This window comes from Telopea speciosissima, chromosome 5, assembly GCF_018873765.1.
Source record: "Telopea speciosissima isolate NSW1024214 ecotype Mountain lineage chromosome 5, Tspe_v1, whole genome shotgun sequence".
NCBI classification, from domain to species: Eukaryota; Viridiplantae; Streptophyta; class Magnoliopsida; order Proteales; family Proteaceae; genus Telopea; species Telopea speciosissima.
In genome coordinates, this window is record NC_057920.1 from 5,588,562 (window position 1) to 5,600,992 (window position 12,431).

The 12,431-nt window shown below is 40.6% G+C and overlaps 1 protein-coding gene across 1 annotated transcript; it reads right to left on the reverse strand.

Moving 5' to 3' along the window:
* Positions 1–514: 514 nt before the first annotated feature.
* Positions 515–2,391, reverse strand: LOC122661052. The gene has a single exon (XM_043856363.1). It carries the CDS (start codon positions 2,165–2,167, stop codon positions 716–718), a length of 1,452 nt encoding a protein of 483 aa, XP_043712298.1. The 5' UTR covers positions 2,168–2,391; the 3' UTR covers positions 515–715.
* Between the last annotated feature and the right edge of the window lie 10,040 nt (positions 2,392–12,431).

A 12,431-nucleotide genomic window follows, 5' to 3' on the forward strand; every position in this document is an offset into this window, starting at 1 on the left:
CATTGGCTCCCATGCTAGCACAGGGGCCACTCTCCCAAACGAAGAACGTGTACCCTTTTGAAATGAAGGCTGGATTTGGTATGATTTATGAGAATGTGTTACTGATCAAGAATGCATACCAAACAATTGATTTCAAAGTTTGGCCCCAATTGTAAGATAACCAATGTAATCCTTCTCTCTCTCAAACAATTGATTCCAAAGTTTGGCCCCAATTGTCACATAACCAATGCAATCCTTCTCTCTCTCTCTCTCTCTCTCTCTCTCTCTCTCTCTCTCTCTCACACACACACACAAGAGGAACACTTTGGTGGGTAGGAGATCTAACAGAAAAGAACTGATGTGGATCACCAATCATTTCATGGACCACCCACAGTGCTGAGCTTAATTACTAATTAAGCTAAGCTAATTCTAGTGTGGAAGCTTGTGCTCTCTTCTTCTTCCTCTTCTCCTTTCAGCTTTTCTTCTTCTTTTTTTTCAGTAAATAATGAGAACCATGAGGAAGTTGTCTTCAAACTTGAAAGATTGAGTAAATAGATGATTATTATTCTTCGATTTAATCAAAAGAAATATAATATATGTATATAAACGATAAACTGATTTTCACGGCATACATTACACACAAAATTAACAAAACCCAGCAGAGTTTACTGACTTGTAACACTACTTATTAGAAGAAAGAAAGAAAGAGATTTATATTATAGGGAGAGAGGGAAAATCACACGGACGCTTGCGATACCTTGGTTAACTTACCCTCTGGGTTCAATGCTCCACCACCTTGTCTAACATCGACGCTCGCCGCACTCACTGTTTGGTACTGGGGCACCATCCCTCCCGGCGCAGTATAGTACACCTGCCTTCCTGCACTGTCATACCCCACCTGTGTATACCCCGTCTCCGCCGTCATCTGCACCGGTACTCCCCCGGCCGCCGCTGATGGTGGTTGTGGTTGCCTTACCAACCCAACCCCTCCTCCGTCGGCATACCCTCCCATCCCCATCTTCCCTGGCTGAGATGGTGGTTGTTGGGGTGGAGGTGGGCCCATACCGTACATCCCTGAATCCCTATAGACATCCGGAACCATTCTCTGCATCGCGTAATACCCCTGACCCATCTGATTCGTCACCGGCCTCATGGTCGGCGGGGACTGGTACATCCCCGCCGGTGGGTGCATCAGATAAACCGGTTGTTCAGCTCCGGTCGCCGGTACTGGTGGTGGGGGAGGAGCGTATCCTCCAGTCGTCATGTGCCTCTCCTGCCAGTAGGCCGCCGGAATCGACATCGTCGCTGGAACTGCTGCTGGCGCCGGAACCGTCTTCTCAGGAACCTGTTGGACGTAGTATTCACCGGCATATGCCCTGGTAAGGTTCTCATCACTTTTTCTCTGGAACACGGGTTGTTGCTCTTGGCTAGCTAACTGTAGTCTTTGCAGCTCCTGAATCTGCCTCTGGATCTCCACTTGGGACAAAAGCTGTTCCCCTCCTCCCATATGCCGATCTTCTCTGTTCGAATCTGACAGGGAGGAAATTTCGCTAGGAGGTACCCCCGAAACCGCCGTTTCCGGGGCAGATTCTTGCAAATTAGCAGCAGGAACCGGCGGCGCTGATCCTTTATCCAATCCGAAGAGAAAATCAGGGTTGGTCTGCTTAGCGGCTGCCGCAGGGGGGGAAGTGCCATCCATAGATTGGATGGGCAAGGAATTCAAGGCGTCGACGAACCAGTCGGCTTTGGGCTCAGCGGGAGTAGGAGGGTTGATTGGGAAGAGGAAGAGGCGAAGACGAGCGGGCTTAGCAGAGGCGCGGTGAAGACGGTCATACTCGATCATCATGTGCTCGAGATCCTCGTCGTTGGTGACGGAGATGAGGGCGTCGAGGTCTTCACCTGGGAGTTGGTACTTGAAGCAGACCTCGGTGTCGCAGAGGTTAGAAAGCTTGGAGATTATGCCGGAGAATCTGATGCTGCGGTCAACAGCGAGGATCTTGGTGTCACCGCCGACGTAAGCGAGCTGATTATCGTGAGGGCGAGGCTGGATCTTGCCGCCATAGCTACACATGAATTTCACCTTGTAATTGGGAGGCTCGTCCCAGGTAGCATTCTCCAGGTCGATCTCACGCGATCGGGGAGAGGAATCGCCGGAATCCGGGTAGGAAGAATAAGAGTGATTCTCCATCGGCAACGGATGGGTTGAGAGGAGTCTTGAGACTCAAGAGAGAAGCCCTCTGATGGAGAGAAAGAATTAGGGTAGTTTAGAAGAACTGAGGCTAGGGTTTAGAAGGGGTCCATGAGGGAGAGGGGTAAGGGCTCGCCGGCGTGGCTTGCGGCGGCGGTGGAGGAGCCAAAGATGAGAGCTGAGCAGATTACAGTGAGGATTGCGTCTTTAGGGAGAGAAAGAAGATGTGTGGGTGTGTCTCGTCTCTCTATATTATTTTTCATTTTAAGTTTCTACTTTTGGGGGAAGTTTCTTTTCTATCCTTTTTCTTGTTTCGAGTGCTTCGACGACTGTCACGACTCCGCTGGCTTTGCTTACCTTGTAGCTAGTATAGTAGTAGTACCTCCCAGTTTCCAGTTTCCAGTTTCCAGTGGGGTTTTTCGCTTGGAAAGTAGGGGTGTTTCGGTGTGGGGCCCTCCCACCTCATCATCGATGACTAAGGAGAAATTCTAAGATTACTGGAGTGGGAGGGTGCGAACTTGGATATGATAAAATATAATATTCGTCCTATTGGCTTTCATGTACAAGAATAAAAAAATGGAGACAGACTACAGGCTACGGAGGAGTGCCAGAGCCCATAGGGCACAATGAGTAGGAGCGTGACTGCGTGATGGAGAAGGGAGTAGAAAGTTTTTAGTCTACGTGTCCGTGATCTGGCAATGACGTGTACATGATCTGGCAAAGATTCAGCGCCACCAAGCATGAATAGACCCCGAAACCCTAGAAACCCCGATCTTATCTTATCCCATTAAAATTCCTTCTAAACTACTACCATTTATTATTATGTGTTTTATCTTTCTTAGTGTGTATAACTTATATTTGTTAAAACCTTATTGGCCTGAATTATGTTAATGTGATAAGACCCTAGTGGGTCCCACCTACTTGATTCATATTTCAATAGTGATACCATATTCTATCATTGCAAACAAGAAAACGGCTTAACCACAGGACCATCCATTGTTTAGGATGTATATAAATCCCATCATTTTGGCTTTTGGCTGATGAACGGACTATGTTTATTTGAATATATGATCATCATATATAAAAAAGAATAATAAATTAGCACCATAATCCATCCTCTAACAAAGGAAATTATTAGATAAACAAAGGATCATACATTGAGACTTATTTAATATCAGAAACTCCATTATACAATTTCAAACCTTTAAGACACTAAGGTCCATGATGGACGAGGGGGCGTATTAAATTAGGGATTTCATTAGTGGAAGAAAAAATATTCAAAGATGTTTAGGTTGAGGTATGCATTAGAAGTCTTCGGGGGGCATGCTCATATAACATCTCTAACATGAGATGACACATCTAATCTAAATTAAATAAATAAATGAAGTGGGTCCAGCTGTTTAAGAACATGGGTGGGAGATCGGATATGAAAAATAAAGAAAAAGAAGAAAGGATAGAATGGAGTTGTAACAGGGGATCATAGACACATGTACCGTTTGATCGGATTCTCGTGGGCTCCATTTGGAGATATTTTTAGTCTCCATTATTATAATTTTGGTAGTCAACAATTAACAGCTCCCGGGGGGAGAGAGACTGATATTGATACCAAAATACGATAATGGAAACGATACCAACAAAAATGCTTCGAATCATGGACTCAAAATTAATGAGTTTGAAAATGGATGGGAATTGAAGTGGGGGACGTCATATGATGATAAGGTGGCGTAAATTACTCAGCTTTTTAGTTTCAGATAATTAATAATGGGAAGGATCTCGTGAACGGTGGCGGACAACGATGCGCTAAATAGGGGGGTTTTTAGTCATTTCAATCACTATCCATATATTATTTTTTTAAAGACAGAGTAGTGCTGCAGTGCAGTTGAACTGTGAAAACTAATTTCATATTGGAAATCTCCAAAGCTCAAAACCCCAAAATGTTTATTGTCAGTAATACCTTTCCACAATAAGTAATAAATAACGAATGGGCTCTTGGGCATTGGGTATTGGTTATATCTCTCAAACAATTACAAGTAATAAATTCGGAATGGGCCTCTATTTTGGGCTTTCTTTAGTTTTACATACATCTGAGTTGTGGTGGAGCTTATCGAGATCGCTCCTCCCAATCTCATCGCCACACCGCCGCAAACAAATGCCCTCTTCTCTCCAGTGTCACGGATCCAGTAAAACTATTATTGACTGTTGACCGTCAAAGAATAGTTAAAAGAGAAAGGGGAAATCCAACCAAATTTTCGCTGGTCACACCCCCACTTTAATTAATTATTGTAAGAAACAGCAGAAAACCTGCTGTCTGCGACTGCGGGCCAATCTTTTTTTTTTTTTTTGATAAAACTGCGGGCCAATCTGGTTACTTACTTTGTTGGGCATCTGTTATTTCTGTTGGGAAAAAATTTAGCTGGAAACACCCAGGTACACACCCTGAGTTTTTTCAATCGTTAGATTTTTTTTTTTTTTTGGATAGAATTTTTCCAATCGTTGGATGCGCGTTGGAGAAGCTGGCACGCCGGAAGGGATTTCTTTCTTTTATATTTAGCCATTTAGGGTGGATGGTGGTTGCACCCTGGCAGGATCTACGTGCTGTGAAGTTATTTCGACATCTTTTAATTATAGCAGTACATTTAAGACTTCACATGAAATTAATCTGAATTATCGATTAAAGTTGGTGTAATTACTATCACTCCCTTGGACTCAATTTATATTTACTCAAAGTTTTCCTTTGGGAATTTCTTTTCTGATATTTCCCTATATTTAAACTTTTACCTCTCCTTCTCCCCTGTTATTTGAAAATTCCTAAGTAACCCCTCTGAACAAGCAAACCTATCACGTTGACCAGATACCCCCATATCCTCCTCCTAGTCTCCCCCCAACAATCACTCTCTGCAACTCCCACCCCACCCCCTCTCCAAAGAATCGAAGCATTTGATCTTCTTCAGTGGCAATGGCAAAGCAAAAAACCAAGAAATTTCTTACTAAAGAGACATCACAAAGAGTGGGTGGGGTTAGGAGTTGCAAAGAGCGGTTGTGAGTGGTGGGACAAGGAGGATGAGAACGATAACGAGGGGTGATGGGGGTATCCAGTTAAGGGTGATGGTTTAACCTGGTCAGAGGGGTAATTTGGAGATTTTTAAATAGCAAGGAGATGGAGAGGTAAAAGATTAAATGTAGGGGAGTATCATAAAAGAAGTTCACAATAGGGGACTTTGAATAAATATAGGTTGAGTATAGAGGATTGATAGTAATTGCCCCATTAAAGTTTGGCGTGCAACTTGCACCCAGACACAACCTACCTTAAAATGATCACTTTGCCTTTTTACAAAATGAAAAATCCTCCTATTGATGCCTCTACATGCTCGCACTGGTGGAAAAAATTTTGCTGCCACAAAGCTGGCAGTCAAGGAAATAGAATAATTCAATTCCCCTTTCGGTTCATAAATATGCTCATAGATTTTAGTATTTTCTAAAATACCTTTTAAGATTCTATTTCTTTGCCTGCCAACCTTGTAGCAGGTCATCCCCCATTGGCTTTGCCCTAGTGAAAGCGTCATAGAGTGTGGCAGCGATCCATTGCTCATTTCTAAATTGACATTGCTCTCTTCCCCTCCTATAGCTTCCTCCAATGGTTCCCCACTCATGCAGCCTCTCTCTGGCATCTTTTCTTACCCCCGCCCTCTCACCACCTATCACTCTTGCCTTGCTTCTACTGTGAACCATGACCTTCTTTGCAACTCCCGTTCTTTTATGTCTATGCATGCATTGATTATTCTGGTTTGATTCGCTTGAACAAGGGACTTGGGATTTGTAATAACAAAAAGTATTTCTTCCCATTCACTCAGAGTGATTTGGCTCCTCTACGGCTGGGGCAGCTGACTTGCCATTGTGTGGCTCATACCTAAATAGGGATGAAATGACTGTCCTATCCACTGCCCGAGCACCCTGTCGGGTGGGGTCTATGCCCCTGTCTGGGTGTAGGCTGTTGGGTAACTGTATTACAATTCTTTACAAATAATTGAAACAACACGAATTGCAATACAATAGATTAAGCAGTAGAAACTAGACTTGACCTTTGGCTGAAATGAGAAGACCAAAGCTTGGATTTGATGTAGAACCACACCCGCAACAACTTGAACAAGCTTGAGGTTGAGTCACACTTATGGTGCTGCCTTTAAGGTAATTGATGCCTCCTACTGCCAAGGAGTGTTCTGCACCACTACCCCAAGATAAAACAACCTCCAACTAGAAGATGAAGCAGTCATTCTAGTCCCTTGAAGGAGCCAAGAGCTTCAACACAACAACCCTCTAACGTACTTAGAAGAAAAGAGAGAGAGAGAGAGAATAATACTCTTAGTGATTGCTAAGTATAGGCATGAACATGCATCCAAAGATATCTCTTACAAAGCAATTGGTTGGGTTTATATAGGCCCAAGACCAATCCTTGCACTCCCTTAGAATTCCCAAGAATAACCATCCACTTATGATCAAATTGAATAATAAGATTTATGGACATGAATATGGACATGAATTGGAGGTTAATTCTAAATTCATGGTCATTCCCCACTAAGGGTCATGAATGACCTTAAAATTCATTCATTCTCCACTAAGACCATAAAGGCCTTAAAACCCCATAAATGGTCATTCTCCACTAAGGACCATAAAGGCCTTAATACCCCGTAAAGGAAGAGATATCACCTATGACCATGGATTGAGAAATCAATCTCATTCAATATCCTTGACCCACATTCTCACTCATGATAGTGACCATGAATAGACTTTAGGGTACCCATAGAATGTTACAACCTTTGGAATTACTTCTTTGATCACATGGGTCCCACACCATAACAAAACAATCAAAACATTTTAAAACTTAAAATAAAATAAAATATATATTAAATATATTTTAAATCTAACATAGGCAGCACAATGACTGCTACCTGCTCGGCCGTAGAAAAGCCAAATCCTCAGTTTGGTGCAAAAACAAAAGAAGCAAAGGTTGAAAAGTGTACGCCCCTTCTGTTGTCGTAGTTGGAAGCTGTTAGTTAGTTACCACTACCACCTCTCTCTTTAAGTCCAATTTGGTGTAGACTAATAAATATCTCACAAAACAGGTCGTCCTAGGATCTTAATTAAGAGCTACCTACCTCCTACCAGTGTACCAATCTTTTTCTCATAAACAATACACTTAAACAGGAACCAATAACCACGATTAGTCATAAAGAAAAAATAAAAAAACTACGATTAACCTCTAACCTCCAAATCCTGGTAGGAGGCATTAGGTAATAGGTGTTTTGACATCCTAGTTTGCTCCGCATTGAACAATTTTATCAAACAAACGACAAAAAAAAGGCTCCACATTGAAAAAGTCTAAACAAATTTGTTATCTAATCTTCCTCTTATCATCCCAAGCCTTAGATTGACAGTTAACACACATTCTAGCATTAACGAACGAATTTCAGACAATTTTCCCCATCTTCCTACTAATTAGTCAAATTTTTTTTTGAGAAAAAGTATTTTGTCTAAGAGTACGACGCCAAACACAAGATGAAGCGAAATGATCTAGAATCGGCTCCTCTCCTGCTTGGCATGGTGTGTAGTGCACATCATGCAGCTAGGGAGCCCCGATCTAGGCGCCATGCATGTCAGGATGTGTGTTGGCGTTTAAATTGAGGTTCCCAACAGCACAATGTATGCTACACACCATGACATGCTGGAGAGGAACCCAATCCAAATGATCTTCACCCCTATTGATGCTTCCATATGCGTTCCTATTGGCTTCTATACTCAAACATAAAACTTTTCCATTTTTTTAATAAAATGAAACATTGCCAAGCTTCTTGGTATACACTAGTGTCTTCTTGTGTCTTTCTCTCTCCTCCCTTCTATGAAATAACCATTTCCACCCCTATGTGAGAGGAGAGATAGACACAAGGAGGCACCGTACAATATATAGTCAAACATGGAATTCAATCCTTTTTTTTTTTTTTTCATTCCTTTTGTATCAATTACATATTTTACTGAATATACTAAAAAGGAAAAAATGGCACACACCACCGGTGTATCATAAGTTAGCAACCATTGTGTATCTTTCTCTTCCTCCTTCGAAATAACTCCCCTATCCCTCCTGTATAATGCTATGTCCCATGCCCCCATTGGGGACACCTGTTAGCTTATCACACACAAATGTTGTACTTATCTCTCTCCCATGCTAAAATTTGAACTCTTTCATTGAACATAAGAGTTTCATAGACCAATTGTAGATTGTTTCAACTGATAGATAGTTGAACAGAAAAGGCTTTTGTGCACAAGCTATATACAGACCTACAAGCAAATCAATGAGGTGTAATGGAACGGTTTTATAAATAAGAAAGCAGCTGGCAAGAGAAAGAAGATGCTAGTGTAACTCCCATGAAGACTCAGAAAACCTTTTCCCATATATTAATGTGTCAACCATTTGTGGCATCATATTTTTTTTTTCACCACTAATTCAATGTCTCTATTTGCTAGTGTACCCTCCCATGACGTCTCCTTCAGTAACTTTTTTGTTTAGCTTTTTGTGAAGTATTACCTTAGTTGCGAGTTGTGACTCCTAAGCTTAGTTAGTAAATACATGCATAATATCTACATTATAGGCGTATTCAAACGTATGAATAAAAAAAAAGCATATTTACATATTAAACATTTAATACGGATAAAAACGAAAATTTTGAAAAATATGATTACTAAACATGTTTAATATGCATAAAATACGTCCTACCTAAATTACTTAAAAAAAGGAAATTACGGAAACAACATTTAGGGCAAAATAGAGTGTCGATGATTTCCTCTAGTAGCGGTTGGCAATGGCACCCTGAAATTTGATGATTCACTCCACTCTTTGATGTGATTAGTGATTACTGCCTCTCTCTCTCTCTCTCTCTCATTTCTGAATTTTTTTTCTTTCTTTTTGTCGATTGTTTCAGCCCCTATTAGAGGGACTTGGGGAAATGGACCGGGTAGGGAAATGGAACAGATGGAACAGATAAAGATCCTTGATGTTGCCTGATTTCTTCTAAGTCCTTTGAACTCCGATGATATTTCTATTTTAATATTAGGGTAAATTAAACATCACCCCCTGGTTTTCAAACGAAACTTAGATCACCAATTAGTTTTTGAAAAAACTCAAATCACCCCCTCTACAGTAACGGTGTTAGTTATTGGTGTGAAAGAACTATTTTACCCTTGTACTAAAACATTAGAATTAAATTTACAATGCTACCCTTCCTTCATCTTCAACATTGGTCAAGGGTAGTTTAAGGATTTAAATTTATTTAACTGGCTGACATCATCACTTAACAACATAAAATTAACGGTAAGGACTAATTTATCATATTGAGGTCTAAACCAAGGATGATTTAAGTTTTTTCAAAAACCAAAGAATGTTCTGAGTTTCGTTTGAAAATCAGAGGGTGACATGTAATTTACCCTTTAATATAATTGCAAAGTTGGATTGGGTTGATGGATGGGGGCCTCTCTTCTATTGTCTGAGATAGCCACGAGCTTAAGAACCTGTGTGTGAGAGAGAGAAAAAATTACTAGGGATAGCATTGGAGGTAGGAAGTACGAACACCGACACTTACCCCATAAAGATAACTCTTCCAACTCTGAAGGCCCACCCTCAAGTCCCCTTCATGTTCGGTCGTTCTCGAATGATTTCTCTCTCCCTTCATCTTTACTTAATTACAAGGGTATTTCATTCAAAAATATTAGGAATGAGTTAAAATTGTAAATCTTTGCCAGACTACAGTTATAAGATAAGGAACCAATTATGTCGACAATTTTTTTTTTCTTGTGTTTATCTCAATTGAGAAGTTTCTTATTGATATAAATTTGTAGTTTTCATGTTATTATTATGTTTTTACAGTAAATATATGCCCATATTTTTATTCTTAGAGGACTCGTATTAAGCACGTATCATATTATCATACTTGTTTTATTATAACGAATATTTTAAAAGTATTATTATCGTCTAATCCGTTTAATTATCATACGTATTTGTATCCGTTTTATTGTCATTCCCGAACTTACTAAGCTCCTAAGTCCTACACGCCTACCAAGTTGCCATTACTCCAAAGTTAAATGAAGTGAAATAATAAGGTCTTGTTTGTTTCTAAGCAAAATCCACATAAAAGAAAAATACTTAAGGGTATTTTGGGGAAGATGAGGGCAATTTGGTCACTTTATTCTTTAATTTTGATGGGTTCTTATCATAAGGGCATTTTGGTCATTAGATTCCCTGAAACTGATGTCTAATGTCTCAGACTAATAGACTGGATTAGATTGTTACAAAGTTTGGAAAATAGACGTGCATTTGGGATTAGTAAGGTTTTAAGGAGGCATTTGAACGTTTGGGCAATTTGAGGGGGCACTTGAAAAAACACCCATAATTTTTTGAAATTGAACGTAAATCCTTCCAATACGATATATATGATACAACTGATACACATATCGATATCAATATTGGCCAAGAGTGACATAATATGCAAATATGGATCCCCAATACCGATATTTATAACCTTTTTTCTGGTGAAAATATTTATAATTATGGACTAGAGTAAGGATGGCAATTGGTTCGGTTCAAGATACATGTGTAAATCGAATCAAAATGGGAGCATGTTTCCAAATCAGAGTCGATTCGGTTTCATATTCGATTTTGATCCTATTTGGACTTTAATATCGGTGCTTGGGTCAATTTTTTACACCTTTACCAATAAAAAATCCTTTATTTGTTTGGTTCATAATTAAAATTTTTTCTAAACATTAAAAAGGAGTAGAAATTATCACCACTTTGATTAACGCAACAAAAGGAGGCCTATGTATAATTCGGTTTGATGTGGATAAAAAATAAGTAATTCGTTTCGATTCAGTTTGGATCATGGTTTGAGGTATCGGATTGGATCGGCCGATATTTGTTGGATCGGATCGGATCGGTATTGGTCGAGGCCGATCCTGAGATTTGATCGATACAACAAGGTTTGACTGGATCGTTGATTGGATCGTCCAACTTGGTTGGATCAGCCGATCCGATCCGATCCTTGACCGATCCAATTGATTTTTTTTAAAAAGTTTTAAAGCTTTTTTTTAGTTTTTTATATTATCTTGTCCAATACCGACCGATACTGATTAATACCAATCGATTTTGACCGATCCGATCCCGAGATCACAACACCCACCAACTCTTGCTGTACATGACCCGATCCATAAAAAAATGATTTTGGGGGGTTTTTTGACCGATTTGGACCGATCCGAACCTGATTCGGAGAGGTTTCAGCCATGACCGATCCCGAGTCCGATACCTGGATTTTGAACCTTGGTTTGGATCGAAACAACCTGAGTGGATCGGAAAGAGATACCAGATTGTGAAACAAAAATCAAATCGATTTACTTTGGTTTGATTCGATTTTAAATGACCGATTTCGATTTCGATTTCGATTTCGATTTCGGTTATAAATTGACACGTCTAGACTGGAGACGGACCATGCCGAGCCGCATCTAGAAACCAGAACTGAGTTGCTGACTTGCTGTATACTGACATACTGTGGTGGTTTGGACTTTGGACTCTTTTACTGGTAAGCAGGACCTGCACCGAATCCGACTTCGTTGCGGATCATTCTGGGCTTGGTGCGCTTGACAGAAAACCCAAAACGTTGCCATCTCGGGCAAAGAACAAGAAGAAGATACTAGTCTTTCAGTCTCAGACTCTCAAAAGCAAAGGCAAGGTTCAGGGGTGTTACTGAGTAATTGGGTAACTCGCAACCGCAAGGGAGGAAAGAGCATGGCATTATAGATAGAAGCCAAGCCAAGGCGGCAAGGCCCAAGGGGCTTCTCTGACATTGCCTGACCATTGTACGTCAGACCACCTTCTTCTCGACCAGTAATTGGAATCTGATTTATGAATAGGGAGGTGCATTAATTAATTAATTAGTGTGGTTCCATTCGGAGACTCGGAGTTGGGGAATGTAAGGAACGATCTCGCGGCGAGACTGATTCCGCTGGATCACTTTGACGATCATCTTTTTACCCTTCTGACTTCGTTTGATTGGATTCATTTCTTCCTCTGAGCTGAGACACTACGCAGTACGCAACCACAAACGGTTTAGAAGAAGTCTGTTGCCGACGTCGTCTTAAATTTATTTGTTTAATGCCCCCATCGGCCCATCCATCCATATTTTCAAGTCAATGTTTAGTTGCAGAAGCGACAAGCGTGTTGTAATTG

Coding starts and splice junctions, on each gene's coding strand:
- LOC122661052 (XM_043856363.1), bottom strand. CDS start 2,167: ATGGAGAATCACTCTTATTCTTCCTACCCGGATTCCGGCGATTCCTCT.